The following is a 25,700-nucleotide window of genomic DNA, read 5'->3' as shown; positions in this document are numbered from 1 at the left end:
CCTTCCTCCATTCTGGTTGTTTTTCAGCAATGTCAAGCTGTTGAGTGTACAAAGATGGAGTGTGTGCACCAACACCAGACTGGGGGTGGGGACTTCAGGCATTACAACTGGGGGCATTGCACAATGTACCTGTAGGCCTTTGAGACCAGCCCAACAGCAATCCCCTGGCTAAGGCGCATCTTTCACAAGAGGACCACGCATGACAATTCCACATTGTGTGTACACTGCACCATCAAGTTCAAGGTATCTCCATGTCATCTCATGGCACGAATATTTCATATCTCTCTCCTCCTAATGTAAGTGACAAACCTGGAATGTTGGGACATGCTTACATGATGAAATGTTAATGCAACAGTGTGTTGGTGAATATTCCAAAACCCCCACAATGTTGTGCATGTACGTAGGACCATCATCTGTTCTTCATGAATTCCTTTACAGTTTACATTCATGAATGTTACAAATTGAGTGCTTCTATGTGAAAATTACATCTCTCTGAAAAAAAAACAAAAACAAATGTGTTCATGTTACAGTGTATATGCAGATACGATCTCACATTGAACAGGACTGCATTAAAAAAAAAAACCCTCCAAAATATAACAGAAGACATCATATCTCTCTGAAATGTTGTCAAAAGTTATCCCATTTGTATTTCACCCTAATATGATTCCATTTCAAATGTGCTACGAATCTAACGGCAAGATCCTTCTCGCTTCTTCACTTTTGATCGAAATAAAATGTAATAGTGTTAACACACTACAAACCAGAACTGCCTATATCCACACGACAATACGTTTATTGTTACAGCTATTTTCACTCTACCAATGAAAAATGTCGGAATCTCATTCATTACGTAATTTTTCTTTACATTGTTTACAATGAACTGAAGATATTTGGCATTCCCGGTCCCTTCAGTCTGCATAAATTCACAAACTCTACTCTTTAATTTACTGTAAAACCAGAAATTTTCCTGTGCATAAAACTTTCATGCATATTGCAAGGAGCCAAGGTTCACAGAAGTAAAATGCACGCTGAAGTGTTTGTCTACTCAATGCATTGAATGCCAGAGGTTATTTGTGAAAGTTTCATCATGCCGTTTAAAAAGGCTGTCGACTCTAATTCGCAAAAGTTTCATGCCTTAAATGTTTCTGGTTTAACAGTATTACAAGTATGCTGAAGGCAATTGTCAATTGTCAATTGTCAATGGTCCATATCGGCATCAAATGTTCCTGCCATTTCTTTTCAGCACAATCCAGTTTTCAGGGTAAAAGTCCGTTCTCCCTCAAAACTAGCAGCAAAATAAGATCACCACCATTGTGACGAGTGTTTCTGGTCGTTGGCCCTTGCCACAAAATTTCTATGGCTTCAGTCTCTCCGCATCCATGTCCATAACAAACAATGTTGGCAAAAGTCATCCTGGAGAACGAGTTATTAAGAAAGAATTTTTGCATTGCGATCGCGCCACCCGTGGACAGGGAGAATCCAGCCTTAGCTGTGATCGTGCTTCTGGTCAAAGCGACTCTTGTTGTTCTTCACCATGTAGATGAAGTATGTGAGGGCGTCCTTTTCTCTGACGGGAATAGTCCGAAAGTGTCGCGCTACCATCTGGAGATGATAAAGAAAAAGAGACAATCTTGTAACTACCCAGTCCTTGTGTATCTTCTTATTCTGTTTTGTTTTGTTTTTGTGTTTTTGTTTTTTTAACAGTAATGATCAATATTGATAGCAATGGCTATGGCCCCCAAGGGAACGGAGGCATCAATTACAATAATACAGTAAATAAAAATTTTATTTTCTTAAATCATTGCTAGTTCATCTGAATTCCAATCAAAAGTGCTCTCAGCATTTCCACCACTTGACCTTTGCATGAGACCATGAACAGCACCCTATCATAAATATTCCCCCTGTGCATCTATGACTTATTAAGTTTGGCAACAATTCTAGCAATGGCTGCAAAGTTATTGGTCACAAAAGAGTTCTACAGGACAACCTTGTCATGTGACCTGGAATTATCTTTGACCTTTAATAGAAAAAAGACCTCGGACAGCAACATACCAGTAACTTGAAGAAATCACAGTGCATTTCTGTTCGTAGTTCGAGCACAACTGGAGTAATGGTGAGATATTCATTTGTCAAAAGACAGTCTTGCATGAAAAACAAACATTTATGATGAACAGATGGAAAGCCCTTCAGTCTTTGCACACCCACCTCCATTATAGATGGGGGAAAAAAAGTTAAGAAGTGCTTCTCAATTGTATTCCAGGTGAAATTTGTATGGATAATCTCATGCAAATGCAGGTATGCAAAAACAAATTTCAAGGAGCGAAGTAAAATGAAGCAAGGTAAAGACTGAAAGTCAAGATTCTCATCTGAAACCTTATGACTTCCACTCATGCACTGTGATAGCTGAATGACCTAGGGAATCACCAAAGGCCATGCAAGACAATCATGTACAAGGAAAGAAACTTACATCAGCAAGCTGGGCCTTGTTCAATCCTGGTTTGGTCTGGATCTTAAAGTGACGCTTATATCTCCGCAGGGTGTTGACTTGCAGGTGGAAGAGATCGACCTTAGAGAGACAAACAGCAGTAGTAATAATTATTTTTGTCAAATGTGGCTTGAATTCTCATATTATTATTTCAATCAAACTAATACAATCTGCCAACTATTTTACTAGCATTTGAATAATATTTCTTTTTTCCCATACATGAGAGCTCAGTCAGGAGAATTTTTCAGGATATGAGACACTACATTGCTATCGGCAAATATAAATTTGAACTCTTGAAATTCTATGATCCACGGATCATGTCGAGTGCGTCATCAGCCTCTGCTTGCCAAACTTCACTTCTTCATTTGAAATCAGGCATTTAGTTTCCCAACTCACTTGATTCTGAGCAGAATAACAGCGAGGAATTTTAGAGGAACTAGGTGAACATCTTAACATTCTATGGAGGAGATACCCAAGAGTCTGCAAGCCTACCTCGGGCACATCCATGTCGTGGTCTGGAGATATCCCACCGTCTTCGTCACTCCCTCGCTTCTTTTTCTTAGTGCTCCGCACACTCTGAATTATCGACTTGTGGTAGTCGCAGATGTAGATGTGTCGAACCTATGCATGACGATAATACCAAACTCTTATATCTATATACACAAGCATGTATTGTAGATAGTGCGATTGTCTACTTGGGATTCCATAATGATATGGACAAGGACATGGATCACTCTCATGAATCAACAATGACATAAAAATAAGCGGTATGAAATAATTGAATCATAATCTTTGTGCCAAAAAATGATATGATTAGATCACATATCGAGTTCTAATATCCTGGCTATTCCCCCCCCCCCTCCTTTCTTGTGCTAGGGTGTGTGTGTGTGTGCATGTCCTACTTTTGTCCAGGATATCAAAACTGATAATCAAAAATGAGTGCAATAAATAGGCAAAACATTGAAGGTGTTCTTATCATGTAGCAACACTGCATGTGCGTGCAAGGTATATTTGACTTGTTCCCCTTCCCCTACCACAAGAAGTATCAGTATATCACTTACAACTTATATCTATCAATTATTTTGTTACTAAAACATCTACAGTTGAATGATCACCACAGGGTTCAGTACAGTAGTTTACTACGAAACACAAGTCTCACACCACTTCTCATTACTCTCACATGTATATGGAAAAGTATTCCACAATTCAGCACTCACGCTGTGATCAATGGTAAGCTTCAGTTTTCGTTGCTGCACTGTCTTGGCGATGCGCTTGCTGTAGCAGGCGTTGCCCGCCGGCCGGGAGCAGCGCTGGCCATCGTCCACCAGGCAACAGATCTGACCATGACCAGAGTCCCGACTGTCGTCTTCTGTGGTGCTGAAGCCGTTCATCTTGCGCTGCGACGACGACAGCTTCGACGTCGAGGAATTTAGGCTGTTGTTCTTCATCGCCAAGGCAGATGTTCTACTCCTCTTCTGTATCATTGGGAGAAAGAGGAGAAATAAAGAGAGGAAGAGAAAGAAAACAGGACTATTATCTCATGAAGTCATAAGAGAACTATTCATGTTGACAGCATATAACCATACTGAATTTGACCAAGAATCCTTTTAGGCTTGACAACAAGAGAAATCCAAACGAGAATACTTGCTGTGAAATTTCCACTCGTAGTCAAAACCATTTCAAGACATCACATACAGGGAGAAGGACACAGGTTCAATGACGACTAATCAGATTATAATTTATGTACGAACATCTGCCTAGATTTGATCAATGACATTGCTTGTCATTGTATTATACATTGTAATGTCACTGCATCACCCCAATGGCAGATTAAAGAGAGAGCAAGAGCAAGAAAGGGGGGGGGGTGACTATATAACAAACACATGATTGGGCTTCATTAGTTAATCTCTGTATCAACGATAAAATGTTTCATGACCTGCATTTGCTAGCTTTCTGAAATACAAACACATATCACATGTCTACAGCAATTGCTGGAACATAATGCCACACAGTAATCTACTTCATCAAATGCAGATAATTTTACAGTTATTTTATTCTGGTTAGTGACTGTAAAGCCAAGAGTGACAAAATTAAACAGAATAGCTACTGCACACCCATAATCATTCTGGTTGACATACAGCTGTACATGTATACATTGTTCACTGTATGTACTGTACATGTACAAATATTGTGCTAACTGTTGTAGTTCTTCGTACAGTGTAATGACATGCAGATGCTCAACATTTTTATACAGCACAGTTTATAAAAATGCTAATATATAGTTCAGTTGTACACTATTAAATGTCACATTCAATGAATTAAAAACCATTTTGTACCCATCAGCACTAAACTGTTTCACTATCACTTTGTGCTCCCTCACAACATCCCATGTGTATTGTTACCAGTACACGTTTGCAAAACATATGTGTACTCTAATTCTCTCTCTCACGGTACACTAACTCTCTCTCTCACATCTTACTAACACCATCGTAAAAAAAAACACAAAAAATATGTACCGGGGTATAGATTAATAGGATTACAATTTTTGTACTTAATCAATATTATGTAAGGAAAACAAAATTAAACAAAAAGACCCACCCAAAACAAACATTTTCCTAAAGATTACATGTACATGAACCCAGATATATTACCTTATTTAATTCTAGTATTACAAGCTTGCATTTTATGCATACTAGAGCCTTCAACCACATTCAAAATTTATCTCTGATCATTTAATGCAATACTTATATGACAATTAGCTTGGCAGAGAGCCAAGAATGAAAACTTGTCCCAACGCTATGATTCATCCCAAAAGGATTAATTTCTGCACAGTAGAACTGAAGGACAAGTTCACCTTCATATACATTGTATGTGTGGATTACAAGTGAATGCAGCAATATTAGTATCTACATGTAGAACATCAGTAACAGTGGAAGGTTGAGGAAAATCAGACAATCTGCTCAAAAGTTATGAATTTTTGAAGTTTCAGTGCTGCCATCGCTGGATATGGAGACAGTTTTTTTGTGATGTCACATTCATAGAACGGTATAAAGAAAATATAAAGAAAAATCAACATATTATTTTCACTTTTCTTGCAAATTAAAAGAGCACTTGACTTGCCTCTTTCAAAAGGCAGAGGGGATAATATCATCCTTAACATACAAAGTATGTCATTAACTAGTTGAGGGAATATGTATTAAAAAAAAAAAAAAATTAAAGAAATAAATTTTTGTGGAATTCTCTCTATACTTTCTTTGTACTGTTCTGCACATGTGACATCATAAAGTGTAGTAGTCTTCTCATTCAGCAATGGTAGCAACGAAACTTCCAAAAACTTAACTTTAGAAAGGATTGTCCGATTTTCATCAAACTGTTACTAATATGTTCTAACAAATTTACTGTATTCACTAAATCCACATGTACATGTATATATCAAGGTGAACTTGTCCTTTAAAGAACAGAACTAGTAAAGAAAATATGGGTATATCCTGACCGGAAACAGAAAAAAGAAGGAAATGTGACTGCTTTGACATATGTAACAGACTCCAATCTTAGGTCACGTGATTACTGGGCCACTTACTGTACAGTATAATAGAGCTTTTACTCCTAGATTTTGTGTTCAAAAGACTGAAAATACATTTTCTGTAATGTTGGGGGAAAAATAGAAAGTGACTTTGTAAGTCTTTGTCTTGAACACCATGTGAAATGCTATTCCCATGTCGACCTCAGAGCAGAGTTGGGTATGAAATTGTGAAATTAAGAACATTCATGCCGAAAACACCAAGGGATACACAGCGTCTGCAGATGAAACCACAGTTGTGGAAATAAGATGTCTACTTTGATTATATTCACTGATTTCATTTTGATGATCTATGCACTCCTGACATTCAAACTGTCACTAAAGACTCTTAACTTCATGATTGTGACCAATGTCTACTTAAACATTTCATGTTTCCTTTTTTGACATTACTTATTGTGAGCATCTACATTTTCCTCCTTGCTCACTGTATATATTTTCTCATCTGGAAATGCCATATCTCAGCTTATGTACAATTTACATCTACTGTAACTCCACTCTACAACATTCCTATTCAAAAGGCAGGAAGAAGCCAACTCATCTCCTTGTGTACAAAATGAATTCAGTCATTCACTTTCATACAGTACAAGCAGAGTGGGTGGAACTCATGGAAGAGCCTTTTGCAATTTCAAATGTTTCAAGAGTAGAATGTAAAATATCGACATTCTTACAGAGAGAAAATACATAATCCAAAAGGCCATGAGAGCCATTTCCTGTATTTGTTTTCACGCCAAATGCTTTTTCCTCTGCTTCACTAAGATCAAGTACAAAATGTAGGGTTTGTTGCTAAGGCAAATTCAGGTTGACATTTGCCTTTTCAGCATGACTGGTAAAGGAAAATGCTTGCTCAGGGTGTCCAGGGGAACATTCTAGCGTGTTTCCTGGCGGGGTAGGAATACACTTCACAGTCTCATCTAGTGCTCTTGCCACTTTCACAGTAGTAATAGAATGCATTACACATTTTGTGGTATTTTTATTTTTGTGAATTTTACTAAGATGAGAGTAATTTCTTGGGAATGAAAATATCTAGTTAAAGTCAGGGTGCTACATACATTTGTAACTTTTTCTTCTACCACTTGCCCGGTCGGACAAGCAGATTATCAAATTGTTGCAGAACACTTTACGGTCGGAAAAGCAGATTATCAAATTGTTGCAGAACACTTCCCTGAACATAAAGTCCAAATATTAGAAAATGATGTAGAAAATCACATGTACATGCACATTGTAAGTCAAGGGCTTAATAAAACACAATCATTTGCATAAACAGCACACATTGATTCGCATGTCTAAACACATTGGAGTAACAACTTGGTTTGATCCTGTGCTGGCGTTACACAGCATTGGGGCTTTTTCAAGTAAGTGTTGGAAAGTTGCTGTAATGAAATTGCAGTGTAAAATGTGCTGCATTACTTAACATCTGTCATTATTTTGGGGCCTCTGTATGGTTGACATTGTGGGTTTGTAGGGGTGAATAAGTGAAATAAAGGTGGCTTCAAAACTCTTTGCTTGCCCAAGTTGGGCAAGCATTTTTCTTATTGTTCCAAAACACTTGCCAACTTTGATTTTCACTTGCCCCAGGCAATTGGGCAAATGCTGTGTATACACGTAGAACCCTGAAAGTTTGAGAGCACAGAAAATTCAAGCAATGTTCATTGGACAAATGCTACCACCAAAAGTCATGAATAATGGAATGCTGATATTATCAAAGCATATGAGGGTTTGTTGGAGATGATCCTAATACTGTAAAAGTGGTTTCTTTCGTGGTGGTTTTATTTTTGCGCTTTGAGGTCGAACCGCGAATTTAACATCACGCCAAAATGTTTTGAAAAGTCGCGTGAAATTAACCACGCAAGGAAATGTTTTGAACTCGCCGCTTGTTACAACGCTATTACGCACATGCACACACGCAGATTCCGCGCATCGAGTGTATTGATGGTCAACACACACACAGCGATACCACGCAATGTCATGTTACACTGTATAAAGTACTCGAGAGACGGGATTTCAGGTAAGCCTGCATTTAATTTTAATTTCTATTTAATAAATAAAAGAATAATTGGATTATAGTTTGGGTTTTCATGTGCAAAATAAAACAGTTTTTGCCGACTGTGAAATCACAGATTTTGCCGACCGCGAATTTAAACACACATGAAAAAGTAGGCACCGATGGAAATTGCGAAAGTATACACGCGAAAGAAACCACTTTTATAGTACAAGCATGAAATACATGTACAGCAATGATAAAATCACATGTCTGATTTCTCCCCTCCCTACAGTACACACAAATGCATAATATTGAGGGGCAATATAATGTAGATAGTCTATTCAAGGATGCATAATTTTTTGACCCATAGGTTGAATTCACAAAATACAGAAAACTTCCACAAATTGCCAAATATTGGGGAATTTCACCAAACATACAAATATGTAGATGTGGATTCAGTCAGTGCAAAAAAAATTCAGTGAAACACATTGATCATGATGCCATTTGAGGAAATATAGACAAGCAGTTCAAGAGCTGTATTTTTCTTTTTTACAGGTTTGGTTAAGTTGTGTGTGCAAATGTGGCTGGTTGGGAAGACTACAACAATGCAACTACACTTTGTACTTGGTGTCGCAAATGGCACAACAACATTTATAAAGAAAATATTGGGAGAATTCCACTTATTCTCACTTCATAGCACAATGAAACAGCATAAGACTTACAAAGTTGTACCTCCTATAGAGTTAGTTCATGAAAATAGTACACATTCCCTTAACTTGTTATTGACATACATGTTGTACAGTGTACTTACTTGGTACATTGTATGCATCATATGCACATACTGCCTGTGCACAAAGTTGCATGCACAAAATGTACTAATTTTATCCTAATTATTATGCATTTGCATGAAAGTCTAAAACTATAGCACATGATTTGGGGAATAGATATGAAATCTGATATATACTTTGCTCAGGAAGTAGAAAGAATGCAAAACAGACACAAAATTAAGTAAATTTTGGTTTAAAAAAATATGCAAGTAACATGGCAAAAAATGTAAAATACATTTGTATTTATATCCCGCTGTTACTTCTTAATTAAGGCCTACATTATAGAGTGTAAAACAAAAATACCATCCCTTGGTCAGTCAGATACACTATTCAATATGACTAATTCATTGAGCATACTGTTGACTATGACATTGTATGCAATACATTTAGTGTATTAGGCTTCCTTGTTAAGGAAAACCACAGAAAACTGACATGAAGTACATGTTCCTGTATGAAAGGGGACTAGCCAACTGCTGCATGTACTGTATTCCCCAACTGTTCACTTGCAAAAAGGCGACATGTAAAAAATGAAGCTGTTTCATACGGGATTTACATGGGCCTCACACGCATTTTAGACAACAACTATTAAGACAAATGGAAAGGAAATGCCAAGTATGACCAATTTAATTCTTCATCCAAAACCCACAGGAATTCTGAAGAGCATGCTCTTTTTTTTTTTTTTTTTTTTTTTTTTTTTTGGGGGGGGGGGGTTGTTTTGTTTTGTTTTTTATATGAGGGGGGAGGCAATTCCACAGGGATCCCCTCTACTGTATGATTTTGTGAGTGAAGAGATAAAACTTCACTAGTTACTGGAACACAAATGAATGAGTGTTAATATTACTTTTAAGCAATTGTAAGTGATCACAGAGCTGTGCACAACAGACTCTGTTTTCTGTAGACGCAACTTTACATGTACCTAAAAAAAAAAACAATAATAATAACTAGAAATGTCGCTATGGCGACTGATGCCTCCGCCATAATGCATGATTCTCCCAATAGGTGTATGGTACAATGTCTTCACAATGTGTGATGACTGACAAAATATTGAAATGTCATGTTTGTCAGAAATATCTTGAATGTTCACATTCCTTGAACTAGGTTTGCTATAATTGTCTAAGAGTGCAGGTACACGCATTTGGGGAAGTGAGGATTTTTACTTGACTTCTGACCGACCCTTTTGTAAGTTTATACGTTGAGTAATTTTCAAGGTATGAAGAAAGAGTGTAATTACAGTATAAAATATATTTTTTTTTTTGCATTTAAACCTGGCCTTTGACCCATGACCTTTGACCTTTGAGAGACTCTACAATAGGTAATACATGTATATATCAAGTTTTAAAAATGATAATGCAAGCATTGCATATACTAGTTAATGAGGGAAATAGTAAAATTTTGAGGAGCTGACCTTGACCTTTGACCCCTGACTAATGACCCATGACCCCTACATTCCTAGATAATCCCTGCCAGTCAGTACATGTGTACAGATATGTACCAAGTTCCATGAAGATATACATTGAACCATTTGCAAGAAAGTGAAATTGTAACATTCTCACCTAACCTTTGACCTTTTGAACTTTGACCTTATGACATGAAACTCTCTCTGGAGAATCTTTACGCAGTAGTACATGCCTACACTAAGTTTAAAAAAAAATACCTTCGGACATTGCATGGATATGGGGAAATAGCAATATTTACAGCATTTGACCTTGACCTTTGACCTCTTGCCAATGTCACTAAAATCAATACAACTAATTGCCCTATCATACATCATCCTTGGACCAAATTTGGTGAAAGCTGCTTCATCCAGTTTTGAGTAATCACGTAAACAGTCAAATTTTAGGATTTGACCTTGATCTTTGACCTTTGACCTCTGTCCAATTTCACTCAAAAACTAATCAAATAATTGTCCCATCATACATCATCCTCAGACAAAGTTTGGTGAAATTTGCTTGATCCAGTCTTGAGTTATCGCGTAAACAGATACAATTTCATGATTTGACCTTGACCTTTGACCTTCGGCCGATTTCAGCCAAAATCTAATCAACTAATTGCCCCATCATACTTTATACTTGGACCAAGTTTGGTAAAATTCCAGTCAATATTACTCAAGTTATCGCGTAAACGAATGCGGACGGACGTACGGACACGTACGTACGGACAACCCGAAAACATAATGCTTCCGGCACCACTTCGTGGCGGAGGCATAAAAATGCAGATATTAAAATCTACAATGAATGAGTGTGAAAAATGGAACAATTCTTAATCTGACATGTTTACAACTATAAATGGTGTTCTATAACTTACATAGCATAGATAAACTGTAAATCCTGTACTTAAATGTAGCTCCACTTGTACACGTTCCATATCCACAATTTTCCCTACTGCATAGAATTATAATGTACACCTACTGGACTGTAAAAACTCAAACGGGGGCAGCACTTTTTCATTTTCGTAAAAGACATGTCGACAAGGCTGTGCCTATGCACAGTGCGAGCTCTATTTGGTTGTACACGAAAAACAGAGTGATAATTACTATCTCTGTTTTTAACTAACGGTACCAGTTTTGTAGATTTTCTCAATAACTGTTACATGTTGGTAAAAGAAATGTAGACCTACAAAATGTAGTTGTAAGCTCTGAAAATGAATTTTTATTGATAAGTGACAAAGGTTTAGTCATGGGCAAGTCCAAGATAACACGCGCGTTACGTATGGGACATTCAGAGACTTTTATGACCTGAAAAATAGTGTTAATGGCCTTTGATCATATTGAACTTTACCATGGTGATTGATATCTAGGAGAAGTATAATCATGTAAAAAATTGAGAAAAATGACCTTGACAATTATATTCTAGAAGAGAAAATATGTGCCGTTACGTATGGGACCAGAAAAATTTTGTTTTTTTGAACATTTTTTTCAACCTCAAAACTCTCTGAAAGTATTTCATTCTACAACTTGTAACTCACTGTGATGAAAGTCACAACACTCAAGATTATCACAGGTAAGTTTCATGTCATTAGGCAAAAAGCTCTAATTACAGGTTCTAATCAAAGACAGACATGACGTGTTACGTATGGGACACTTTGTCCCCCATTCATTTAGTGTGTGGAGAACCATGTTTATGGGTATATTGCATAATTATGGAAGTGAAATCAGTTGAAACTACTCAAATACTGATCCAGATTGTCAAGGAAACAATATTCCCCAGATATTCATCATCATAGTCATATTCAATCATATTTTTATATTTTTATGACCAACCTGAGTATGCATGCCCTTTGTCCCCCATTCGTTTAGTGTGTGAAGAACCATGTGTATGGGTATTTTGCAAAATAATTTTGCAAAATACCCATAAACAAATTTTTGCATAATTATTGAGGTGGAATCAGTTGAAATTACTCAAATACTGATCCAGATTGTCAAGGGAACAACGTCCCCCAAACATTTACCATCATAATCATATTCAATCATATTCTATATTTTTTTTTTATGACCAACCTGAGTATGTATGCCCTATTTTCATCAGGATAGTTACTACTAAAAAATTGAATAGTTTCAAAAGTGTTTACTTCCATTGATGAAGAGCAGCTTGCCATTTAGTTTCAATAAAAAACAACTTGACACAAGAAATATTAATTTTAATAGATAAGCAATACCTGCTGCGTGGAATTCCAGTAATCGAGTAGATGTATGATGTCTGTCTAGCAGTCAGGTCATTGATTTGAGTCACACCTCAGTATGTATACCCATGAATTTTGTTGTGGCTACTATTGAAAACTGAATGAGGACAATTTGTGTATCACTTGCAATAAAAAAAAAATAATAATTTTACTTTATTTTTTTTATATATCACAACCGTTTCAAATTGGATCTCCATCAAATTAACTTTGAATTCCTCTAGTCTTAGAATTGTATGCTCTTTAGTAATTCATATTATTGGTTTCCAGTCATCTCATAAAATGTTGGAAACTGAATCACCATTTCTACAAAAACTATACCATCCCTTTAATGCTGATTTTCATTGTGTATTTTGCCATCTTCCCCTCTTCCTTTCTGAAAATTGTTCAGTCAAGTACATGTATTGTTGCAAGTGTCTATAACTCAAAAAGTAGCTCCAAAGTTGGGATGCTTTCTCCAGGATGATTGACCATTTGTGTACTGAGAGACCTTCCCAGCTAGCTACATGCATTCAAATGAGGATGTCCCATACGTAACGCATTTGTCCCATACGTAACATTATTTCAATGCCTAATAAAGAATATTTCTTTTACTGTTTTTTCTTTTTTCTATGGTATTTAATTTATCTGAACAATAAATTAGAACTTTCCAAAAGGGCATTCAAATAACCTTAGCAATTTCAGAAAAAACCTAAAAAAATGACCTCATTTTGTTACGTATGGGACATCTCATGATAGGACACGAGCTAATTTGCATAATCATTTGCATAATCCCTAAATTTTCATACCAAGTTAAACTATTTGATGAATTTCTTATGTCCACATATCAATCAAATATAATTTGCTTTCCTTTGAATAAATATGAATTTTTATAAATGTCCCATACGTAACGCTGTGTTTTACATTTATGCTAATGAAGCCCTTGAAATTTGCATAAATTTACATAATATCATTTTTTCCTCCATGGAAATCAAAACTTCAACTCATAAGCTTCAAAATGATACCAAATATGTCAATATTGAGCAAAGATGAAATTTTGCCTTTTGAGGGGACCTTATCTTGGACTTGCCCTCATGATGAAAAGGCAAAAATTAAATGGAAATATACAGCATGCTGTGCCCATGCCCGATGCATGGTAACTCTGCATCAATTACCAGAACTGCACAAATGAACACCTGAAAGTGTGAACCTCCTTGATCTCTGAATGTTTAACATGTGTAATACACATGACATGGGTGTGGAAACATCCATCAAGATCACCTCATTCATTTGCATGAACATACGGCCAGTTATACTGGCCCAACCGCTAGCAATGAAATGTTATTTATGCTATAAGGAGAATTCATACAAATGTTACACAGTCAATATACAAATGTAGATACCTACAGTCGTACAGAGACTGGATTCTAACTGAACAAACCACTTACTACAGTTTACACTTCTAGTTCTACAAATAGTACAATTGAATTTAGCAACTCAAATTTAGATCTATAAACAAAAAAAGCTAAATCACTGAACATTTTGACAGTGTAACGTAAGCAGATCTACATTGTACTTAAACAGGAATTTAAATCCAACCAAAATTGATCACTTTTTAGATTTGTGTAATTTTGGGGGAGTTTCCATTCATTTGCTACTTTTGACTCTGAAGACAAAAATGCCTATTGCAACACAAACGTGCTCCTTGCATACTGCGCCGCACCGCGCCTGAAAGTGTACAAATGTGAAGTGCTCAGCAGCTCTGTCCTCAGCAGCCTCAGCTCAGTTCACATCCAGAAAAAATTGTATCTACCCGGCCGCGCTGCGACTCCCAAACATACCAAGAATGTTCCTTACAGACACACGAAAGACATGTACCGGTACTCTACGAGTGACGACAAATTCAGAAAATTACACGTTTGAGTGTTAGTGTATCGCCGTCATATTTTCTCTTACAGACAGGAAAACGGTCTACAGGGTGTACCGGTATATCGACGCCCTGAAGTCGGATTCATTGCGACAGTACGGACAGTGTCTTCACAATTTTACTTGCACGCAGAACTAGCGGCTGCGACTAACGAGGCTCGAGCCGAGACCCGAGCCAGTGTCCGATCGAGTCTACTTACCTTTGTTCCCAAATCCTTCTTTTGGCTCAGTTTTTTCTTCTCGTGCTTGCTCTTCTTCTTGCTTGTTCTGCTTGTCCACATTGACTCAGAACTAGATTCAGGTTTAACCGATACAGAGTTCGACATGTCGTATTTGTAGCTGGGATTTGTTGGTGCTTTCACAGAAGGCACAGCCCCGACTTTGAGGCGGAAGCGAGATTGAAATCCGAATTGATGCTGCATGCTTACGGACGTGTCCACGCTGTTCTCCGTGAAGTGAGCGGAACATATGCGAGACCACTTGGTTATTTTGAAGTCCGATCTCGTTGTCTGAACGAATCTTATCCACGCTCGTCGCGAACCATGGTCTGAAGGAAATCGAAGGAAAGTCACATTGCGATGTGAACAAGTATTCCTGGTACAACCTCCAACAACACAGGTTTGCGGCATGATTCCAAAAACGGGGAAAATCTATTGAGAAAGCGTCACCCACAGACTCCCATGCTGAACCCAACATGGAGACCACGCGTAAATGTCGCACACACACACACTACAACCAGTGAACACAACCAGCATTCACGTCACTCGCTTGCCCCGATTGCAGCCCGCTCGTACTTCACGTACAAAGGCTACACAACGGCAGCATACAATGCCTACCCAGTAAAACGCAGCACAGAACGCCGCAGAACTGACAGCAATCCCCACCTATGACGTACGTACATACGCCCCAGCCGGACGACTGAGCACTCCGATTCGATATTCAGTATCGCTTTGTGTATGTCGCATTGGCGGTCCGTGGAAGTCGCCTGCCCATGGCGCAGTCATATCTCCACACGTACACTCTACCATCACATCAATCGGTGAGGGTGTGGGAAATACGGGACTCTGCGGTCGATCACATTATGCTCAGTCACATTCATGACGTCACATCATGGCTAGTAGCAGATGAAGACGAAAGGGCAAAATTTCAGTGAAATGAAAACAAAGTTATTGAAAGCATCACATAAAATGAGTGGCAAGTTGCAATCTAAAAAGCTGTTTGCTTTCAGTTTTCAGCACTTCTAATCTATCTTGAAAGTGCTTAAGTAATTGTTTCTGACCAAGAAGATGTTCATTGTATAGATTTATTTATTTATTTATTTATTTATTCAAGATTTCATGCGTGTTCACAAAATAGGAATGCATACAAATGTATACAAGTACATCTCATATAGCCAAGACAGAATATATACAATAAGTATACATTGATAAGAAGCAGTTACAGGATAGTATACAACTCCACTAAGAGAGCTACATTATTTAAGGTAACGAACACGCAAAGGAATTGCAACATAAGCTTAAAGCTTGAAAATCGTTGCAACCCCCGCGCACACAATCTATAATATTCTTGCAAATAGTTTAAATGATACTTGATAGGAGTTGGGGGGGGGGGTATTTACAAAGAGAGCATGGGAACATGAGGGGGAAAGAAGAAATGCATGTGTGGTGCCTATTTGTCCTGTCGGACATTGACAAGAGAGAGCAAGAAAAAGTTTAAAGTGTCAAGTCATTATAAGCAAATTATACTGATTAAATTGATTAAATTTCTCATAAATCCCATTCAAATGTTGATTTCAGGGGAAATATATGATCACAGCAAGTTTAATAGTTAATAGTATCCAGGAGTTCAGCGTGAAGCTGATAATAGAATATGTTTGATCGACCTTTTGAAAGTAACTATTTTTTGTAAATTACGAACATGCTGAGGTAGCGCATTCCAGACATCAGGACCGCTATGTCTGACTGATTTATAGGCTAGTGCAGTACCGGGATTCACTAAATGTATATCTGATGCTTGTCTCGTGGGATACGAGTGAGCTGCACTGTTAAGTTGAAACATTGGCGAAATAGAGACAGGTAATAGGTCTTGCTTAGAACGAAACATGAAGAGGGCAGTCTGTAGGAAATGTATATCATCTACCAACGGTACTTTTAAACATTTTAATTTCAAGAACAATGGGTCTGCATGTTCTAGGAAACTAGACCCTGTACATATGCGAACAGCTTTCTTTTGCAACAAAAGGATATTATCTGTCAAACTCTTTGACGTTGCCCACAGAATATTACAATACGAAATATAAGGTAAGATAAGAGTGTTATATAACATCAAAAGATCTAAGACACTTATACTGTACACCTGAAGTGGAAATTACACTTTATGTTCAAAAATGCCTTATAAGATTATAGAATATAATATAAAATAATTGAAAGGTTCATTAAGTATAGACATTAAAAGAAAAACAATTACGGCAGCAGTTTGACATGCTTCAAAAGCTGCAGTGATCATGATCCAATTTTCAGATATTAAATTTAAGATGAAGAGATTATCATCATCATCACAGTTTAGGGGGACAATTTCAGTGGGCTCACTCCTATTAACCCTCTCAGTGACCATCATCTCAAGATGCTATACTGACAATGTACTTAAAAGTCGCAAACCAGGGTTAGTGTTAGGAATGATTTGAATGAAAGCTGATCACCAATGTCATAGAATTTCTATAAATTCTTTAGCTGAGTGTTCTGGTGATCAGCTCACACATAACTTGCATGTATGTGCAAATGAATAGGGAGTATACTGCATAAGCAGTGCTGGAAATATTGTCAAGTAAAAGCCCTATGCTGTGTTCAAGCTACTTAAAAAAACCCCAAACAAATGTCATTACTATTAGGACATTTTTATAAGAAATGTGTAAACTATTTTCATATGTACAAGTGCGTTTGGTCAGTCACATCTATAGACAAAATGGTGTTGCCATTGTTGCACAATTCTCCTACCGACCTGCAGGCACATCTTCACCAAGATTCCTTTATTTCAATGAAATGAATCATGATTTGTAATGATTATAGGAGAGTAACTTCTAGCACTCATTCTGAGGGTAATTGGGTTGCAATAGCAAATAATGAGCATAGAACATCATTTTTACAGAACTATCATTGACCAACCAATGAGGCAATTTTGTGAAAATAATAATTATGTAGAATTACATACTAAAAAGATCGTATAGTTTTGGTTGAGACCTAATTTCAGGTTTCTAACATTTTTTGGTAAGATAATGAGAAACCTCTTATGAAATATGAAAGAGCATGTAATTCTATGAGGAATTCAACATTTATTTGATGAAAATTGGTTTTGAAATGGCTGATATCCAAAAAAGAGTGATTCTAATAAAGTGTGGGACCCACACTTTATTACGATCGCTTTGTTTTACTTTGTTTTTGGATGTTTCAGTCATTCCAAACCTGATTTTCATCAAATAAACTTTGAATTCCTCTTACAATGGTATGCCCTGTACTATATCATAAGTATCTTCTTGGTATCTCGCAAAAAGTTAAAAGCCCAATTCTCATCTCCACCAATACTGTACTATCCCTTAAACTGTACGCTGAAAATTCCATGACTTTAATTCTTAGCAACAGCTAGTTATCAGCTTTGAACATCATTTTAACTGAACTATCATTGACCAACCAATACAGTGGTACGGCAATTTTGTGAAAATAATATGCAGAACTACACATTAGCTGTATACTGAAAATTCTCTGACTTGAACTCTTCTGATAAATGTCTCACTTGGATGAAACTTTTGTTGATGTATTTGCTTCAGTTCACTCTAAAGTGTATGGATTTTCCCTTTCTAAGTGGCTGTATTTGCTGTTTTTACATTAAAGGACAAGTTCACCTTCATAAACATAAGGATTGAGAAAATGCAACAATATTAGTAGAACACATCAGTGAAAGTTTGAGGAAAATTGGACAATCGATGCAAAAGTTATGAATTTTTTTACATTTTTGTGTTGGAACCGCTGGATGAGGAGACTACTACAGCTTGTGAGTCATATGCGTACAACAGTATAAAGAAAATATAAAAGAAAATTCAACATATTTTCACTTTTTTCGCATAATAAAAGAGCAATTGACTTGCCTCTTTCTAAAGGCAGGGGGAGTAATATTACCCATAACATTTATCGGTAACGAGTCAGGGGAATTTGTACTTTTTTCAGACAATGGAATTTTGTGAAATTCTCTTTATATTTTCCTTATATTGTTGTACGCATGTGACATCTAAGTTATTCATACACTGCAGTAGTCTTCTCATCCAGCGGGTACTACACAAAAACTTCAAAAATTCATAACTCTTGAACGGATTGTCTGATTTTCTTCAAACTTTCAATAATGTGTTCTACTAATATTGCTACATTCTCTCAATCCTTATGTTTATGAAGGTGAACTTGTCCTTTAAGTAGAAAGCCATGGAAGAGCTATGAGGAAAAAAAACCCACAAACAATCAACAATAATTTCATATAATTTATGTATGTTATAGATGTACCTGTACTTGACTGTTCCATGACAAGAAGTGAAATTTTGACATCTTATAACTTATTTTCAGATCAGATTTTTGCATGGCTTCAATAAACTTGCTCTTTTTTCTGTTCATCTTTTGCCTGCTTTTTCTTGAATTAAAGTTAAGCTATTGTATAACTTACATTATGTTCACAAGCAAATGTGTTAAACTCTTTGACATGCAAATCACTGTCAAATGGCATTTTCCCCTTATACCTGTTGGATTTTCAACGATCTATATCTTTTGCCTGCCTTATCATTATTTTTCTTTTCTCCTCTCAAAATGTACTAGGTGAAATCTGTCAGATATGTTGTACTAGTAAATGTGCCAATGAAAGCTGGTATGATTTCCTACTTCTCTAATATAATTTGCAATTTTTCTAATATACGTGTGTTTCCTCACTACTCCCTTTCTCATCCTCCATCGCTCAGAGCATAATCTTAGAAAGGACAGGAAAGATGAAATGCCCCTGATCATCTTCTTGGGATTAAATTTCATAATATACTTTTTTCCCCTCATGTCATCCTGCTTCTGAACAATCCTTGCATGAAATTGCAATAATTGCAGAAATCTTTCATTCCCATGAATGAAAAGGAACACAGGGTATTTTACTTAACTTCATTTTAGTGAAATATTTGGTGACAGACCATGGAAGACTCGCAAGGCCAAGGGACATCACTGCCTCATTTAATCTGTACATGTGATGTTTCAGCAGCTAATTTGAATAATCTAAAGTTCTTGAACTTTCTTATTAGCTGCTTGCTGATATTTACCCGTCGAGGACAGACTGATTTTGCTACAACACGCATTTCCCATAGACATCTGCCCGAGCATACCCGGGACTTGTCCTCAACAGGTGAAAGAAATGTTCACTGTCCAATTAATCAGTGTATTTTTGTTGTTGACATGAGGTGTGGCAGTTTACAATAACATTGACAACAACTCATATTTACGAGAGTAGTCAAGACAAGACAATTATAATGAAAGTAATTGTTATGAAAGTGTCCACCAGAAGATATGGAAAATGTAATGATGAAGAATGATGAAAAGTGCAATTGTGCAATTGTGAAAGTGTATACAGAAGTCATGATCAAGGACTGGCACCCATGAAAGTAATTGGAGGGACTAATGAAAAAAATGTAAAGAAATGTAATTACAAGGATATTTGAGAAAGCCTTTGATCAGAATTTCAGAAAGTCTGTGAACAAAAACTGGGATCATGATGGTGGTTACAAGAAAAGTTTTATTACAAATGATGACAAAAAGACAAAAGAATATAACAATTTCATCAGTTTATTGAGACAAATGGCAGACAGTTTTTCTACAAAGCGACAAATGCGGATTACAACCCGTACTGTGGTTCAATTACTGATTCTTGTCAATTAAGAAGATTCACATAGATACTTTGATAATTGGTATAGAATACACACATACAATCTGTATCTATTCAGTCTCCTTCAAGGTCTAGTTCACTGATAAATATTCCCTCTCTGCAGCTCTGTTACTGAGTAATGTCCAATCCATCCTTGACCCTCTTGCCTGTAAATGCAGTGACTGAGACTGCCAGTTAACTCCTTCACTCCTGTTCGCAACACAATTATGAACACCATAAACAGCATTTTAAATTTGTGATACTCTTGAGAATAGCTTTCAGCCTACAGAGCGCATACACTGCACATGTACCAGCACTGTGCATTAAAGATCTTAATTCAAAATAAAAATTTAAATGTCTTAACTTAACAGCTGCCAGCACATTATACGTGTACATGTGCAACAACTTTGGTACATTTTATTTCTTTTGTTTGTTCTTCAATGATGGTGATACCACAGTGAACAGCTTGAAAATGCAATAGGGTAAGCGTCTTTAACTTCTTCAAGTCATCACGCTATAAAACAGCTGTTTGACTGCCAAGGTGCTGTGGTCTAGATTAATGGATTGCTCACTACACTTTCAATAATAAAAAAATGGGCCCCTGGTTCAAGTCCAAGCTGAGCTGGCACAAACACATTTGTGTACTTGAGCAAGATGATCTCTCAACAATGATTCTCTCTACACAGTAAAGTAGACATCAATGAGAAAGTTGAATATACATTCATATTAGCAGCACAAAAAAAAAAAAAAATCAAAAATTCAAAAAATCCCTATTTTGGGTGCATTCAGGCTTTATGATTGTATAACTGGCATATGGTTGTAATCTCATTTACACCCTGCACATTCTTGGAGCTTCTGCATGCTCTACCATAATGAACAAGGCATAAACACTACTTACCAAAAAAAAAAAAAAAAAAAAACTGTTCTGGAGGTTTTGAGGGCAAGCAAGCAAGCAAACAAACAAACAAACAAACATAAAACTCCCCTAAAACTACAATTTCTTAATTCAATATTTGCCAATGTAAAGAGGCATCATAAAAGTGTGTCATGAGCAAAAACCTGCGGACTACTGAGATGCAAACACTGCAGTTCTTATAAATATGCAATGATTACCATGTATTTCTTTAAACATAAAAAGATTAAGACACGCATACATCCTGAACACCATCACATGCTGCCCTGCACTGCACAACAGGGTGCGGATGTTATACATTTGAAACAAATCTACTTTTGCCTCGGCTCAGGCACCACTGAGTGTCATTCAAAATATGAGAGTAAAATTTAGTTCAATTTCTTTTTACAATGCTCTTTTTTTTTCACAAAAGTTTCATCGGTAGAGCACCCTCATTTGATATACATGTACTGCAATGTTACAAGATAGAGTTCTAATTTTGGTAACATGTCACATACAGCTGTACTTTGCTATTAGTATTATGATACATAGTAATACAGCAAAATTATTCAAGCAATTGACACATATGTACATGTTGTACTTTTCAACTGTACATCAAAGAAAGCCTGTTTAGAATACCACAGTGAGGTCACAACCTATTTCCTATGGATATTGTCTCCACTGATGTAAACCTTGAGATGTGTAAGTGGGGGAAAGCTTGGAAAAACAACCTCGAACAAAGTGTTTGACCTTTAAGTAAATAAATGAAGTTAATATTGTTGTGAGCTTGCAATATACAGCTACAGCTACATGTGCAAAGGGAAAAAAGGAAAAATTGCTTGTACAGCAATTTACCACCATGCACAGAGAAAAATCAGACATTTAAAATTTGACATTCTTCAGATTCAAATGTTGTCCATAAATATTGGCAAATTTCCCAATAACATTTATGTGAAACATTGTAGCTGCAAGACATCTGTACCTGACCTCACAATACTGCCTTTGGTTAATGAACAAAAATGCAGTAAATTTGTTTTTTGTTGATAATTTAAACACTGCAACCCTTAGCCCTTTCCCCAAAAAATTCATCATTGCTAGATTACAGCAATGAAATAAAAAGAATCAATGCATAGGATACTAGTTTCCCCATCCACTCTCATCTCAAAATAGGAAATCAAGTGAAGATACAAACTCTGTGTGTGCAGAGCTATAGAATCTTAAATGAAAACTTTACATCATCAACTCATCTAATTTGCACATTGATTGGTTGCTCACCACTGTTTTTATGAAAATGTGTAAAATTACAAGCATAACTTTCCTATTCTAGGTCCAATGTTCACAAAAATGTCCACTCTTCTGTTTGCTTGCTTTTACTCTTTTCAAGCAAGCTTGATCAAAGTGTGTAATTGCAGTTTGAAATGACTGTGCAATATACATTCATGTACCATACGTATGATGAAGTGAATACACTGTACTCACATTACAATGAGGTATGAAAAGTCATAACATCAAGTAAACTACAGATCTTCAAGACTGGACCTGAGAACTATTACAGTACTTATGTAAAAACATTTTTTTTTGTTTTTTTTTGTTTTTTGTTTTTTGTTTTTTGTTTTTTGTTTTTTTTTTTGGGGGGGGGGGATAAGTGTCTGCTGTATGTAGTGTAAACCTGAATTATTTCATGCTATAGAATTTCCAGAATTTTGCTCTCCTAATCTATCATGAGGCTGGGATTCATATTGAAATATGTATGGAAATACTCTTGTCCAGACATTTATAAGCAAACTTGTGATTTCTGCTGAAATCGACCCAGTGTAAAAATAGATAATATGATGCAACTGTAAAAAGTTTCTAATTTCACAGTACGGGTAACTAACTTAAATCATGTCAAATGACTTTGCTATTAAAGGTCATGGTGGACAAACCATGTTACATTTGATGTGATTTCAAAATACAAAGTATATTAGCATAGCACAAATGTGCATTCTCCAAATTACAAGGCAAACCATTCCTTGATAATATGCTTGATAAAATAATGTACTCTGCTCCTCTTAAACAATAGGTGTACAGGGAAATGAAATTCTGGATTAAATTGAATTCTATCACAGGTCTAATTTTGACATAGAAAAATATATAATACAGATTTCTATAATTTCCAATAGGATGTTGGCATTTCATGTCTGTCAAGGTATATAGTACTTGGCCAAACTTTTAAATTAGGATTGTTGAAGACCAACAGTGACAAATTTTACTTTTCATTTCCAAAATAACAACATGCTACCAATAGAGAAGTGGCACATTTGTCACTTGCTAAGAATTTGTACTCTGGTATTTGGTAACCCTGGTACACTAAAAACATATATTATATGATACAATGGGTAACTATGTATACACAGCCCAGTTGCTGTAAAAACACGCTCCTCACCATGCGGACTGTATGGCGTCTGGTCGGGCTATACAATGGGTAGCATTTCCAAAGTTCAAAACTAACGTCAAGCAGGATCACCATCACAACACGGACTTAAATGGAAGTTATCATCAGTTCAGCTCATTGTGTAGCTGACATTACAATACCACGATATCATTCCTGATTTCAGCTGAGATCACATTTTTCTATGAAGCTCAACATGCATGTGACATACAATGTACCACAATACTCATTGCACAGCTACTCAGCCACTAACACAGCCCAGTCACTGTTTTGGCTCCGCACGACGTCTAGTTTGGCTACACAGCCACAGGATGCCACAAACCTAGTATGGTGTACATGCCACTTGCTCCACATGATAAGGGCAGGGCAACTAAATCAAATCACTTACCTTTCCAATTTTGTATGAGTATATAAAGTGAAGGAACACTTTTAAGTTGCTCAAATGCCTATGGCATTAGGACAAGTGCAATACACTATCACATGTTTTTATGATACTGGTCTGTATTGTGCTGTTTAATACAGTAAAGCCCGTCGAACACTATACGACTCACGTCTATACGACTGACAGACTTTGGATCTGCAATAAACAAGTGGTTTATTCTGAGGCTATTGTGATTTATTTCAGATCCACAGTTTTCGTAAGTAGGGTCATGAGTCGTATAGTGTGCGGCGAAAAAAGCATACAACATGACATAGGGCCTACTGACTGTGTACATGTACTGATGTAGTATACGAGCCAAAAAAAAAAGTATGGTGACTGCTGCACGTTGCTTACAACTCATGAACTGGTAGTACGTTTACACTCGAGTACATGCAGGTTAGCTTGTGCTAGACCCAGTCACAGTGTCTATGCAATTCGAAGTGTTCCCCACAATTTTAATAGCAATACAATGTACATGTAGATTCTACATCGTACATGACTTTAGCTAGAGCATGGACTCACAATACATATGGAGATTTCATTTGTAGCTCCATGGTTAGACTGAGTGACACATTTACCACCGACACCATCATTCTCCGGTCCAGTCGCAGTCAGACTCCGACACGAGTCTGTCTTTCTCAAGACTGACATAAGTTACTAACAGTCAACACTAAACAGTTAGCATTGTTACAACTTGACTAACTGCAGCAGCGACCCCATACGGACAAATACTTACTGTGTTACAGCGCCCCGCGACGGGGTTACAACTTGACCAACTGGCAACATGAAATCATGACACTACTCACACATGGGGAAACCCTCACACATCATCATAACTAAGCAAGGCAGAAACATTTTTCGGGCACGACGTTATTCATCCCATTATTGATACTGTCTGCAGTACTTCAATTGAGCTTCAACTACATAAATTATAAGGCTTTCTAGCCGGGCTGCTGCAGGGCCAGGGCGTTGTTGTATACAACCACTCACTACGATCTTTATTTTTGTGTAGCAAAGGATAGACTACAGACAGTAATCACGTTGTCAGCTGCAGCCTCCGACTCCGAGTCCAAGATAGTCACTGTGACAAGGCACGTCTAGTTCGCGAGGCGATTTCTCGCTCGAAAGATAAACACAGACCGTAATCGGGGAGCACTTCATACGAAATCTCATTAACTTTACTCAACGAATCCAATTTCCAATCATAGAATCATATTCACTTACCAATATAATAGCTGTCGAGTTGGCATACAGTCGTATACTGTACTCATATATAGTTCGTCGTGTACTACAAACACGTTAGAGGTCAGTCACGCTCGACGTTCGTAGTAGTAGGATCGCGATCGTACACACAGTGTATCACGAGTATTAGTATACAGTACAACAGTTACTGTAATGTTGTAAACTGCATGCCAGTTTACGCGCTTGCGGAGTGGTACTGGTAAGTACACAATACTAGTACAGTAGTCTAGCAGCGCACGCACCTGGATTCGAGAATGCTAGACCTCACGGATCACAGACCGGGCGGCCAGCCCGGAGATTCCCCTTGAAGCAAAGGGTTTCGCCGCCCCC

The 25,700-nt window shown here is 37.0% G+C and overlaps 1 protein-coding gene across 3 annotated transcripts; it reads right to left on the bottom strand.

Annotated features, from left to right (window-relative positions):
- Nucleotides 1–590: 590 nt before the first annotated feature.
- On the bottom strand, nucleotides 591–25,382 carry LOC139725023 (histone deacetylase complex subunit SAP30L-like). Of its 3 annotated transcripts, none has more exons than XM_071636112.1 (5): nucleotides 25,353–25,382; nucleotides 3,703–3,960; nucleotides 2,978–3,106; nucleotides 2,468–2,566; nucleotides 591–1,602 (listed from the first exon to the last, which is right to left on the bottom strand). In XM_071636112.1, exons 2-5 carry the CDS (start codon nucleotides 3,931–3,933, stop codon nucleotides 1,486–1,488), a joined length of 576 nt encoding a protein of 191 aa, XP_071492213.1. In that variant the 5' UTR covers nucleotides 3,934–3,960; nucleotides 25,353–25,382; the 3' UTR covers nucleotides 591–1,485. The 3 variants fall into 3 exon arrangements, with proteins under 3 accessions (XP_071492213.1, XP_071492211.1, XP_071492212.1); XM_071636110.1 differs by lacking the exon at nucleotides 25,353–25,382 and adding an exon at nucleotides 14,654–15,092; XM_071636111.1 differs by lacking the exon at nucleotides 25,353–25,382 and adding an exon at nucleotides 14,654–15,092 and having other exon boundaries at nucleotides 3,703–3,957.
- Between the last annotated feature and the right edge of the window lie 318 nt (nucleotides 25,383–25,700).

This window comes from Diadema antillarum, unplaced genomic scaffold (genome assembly GCF_040938485.1).
Source record: "Diadema antillarum isolate AM-2024a unplaced genomic scaffold, OU_Dant_1.0 seq00000009_RagTag, whole genome shotgun sequence".
Lineage (NCBI taxonomy): Eukaryota > Metazoa > Echinodermata > Echinoidea > Diadematoida > Diadematidae > Diadema > Diadema antillarum.
This window is presented reverse-complemented; position numbering and strand designations above follow the sequence as displayed.

Bases quoted from the DNA above. Each gene is read 5' to 3' on its own strand.
- LOC139725023 (XM_071636110.1), bottom strand. From the start codon at position 15,082: ATGCCGCAAACCTGTGTTGTTGGAGGTTGTACCAGGAATACTTGTTCA. The intron at 3,961-14,653 runs GTAAGTAGACTC...CCAATGATACAG, and splicing joins AGAAGGATTTGGGAACAAAG to AAGAGGAGTAGAACATCTGC. The intron at 1,603-2,467 runs GTAAGTTTCTTT...TATCATCTCCAG, and splicing joins ACAAGGCCCAGCTTGCTGAT to ATGGTAGCGCGACACTTTCG.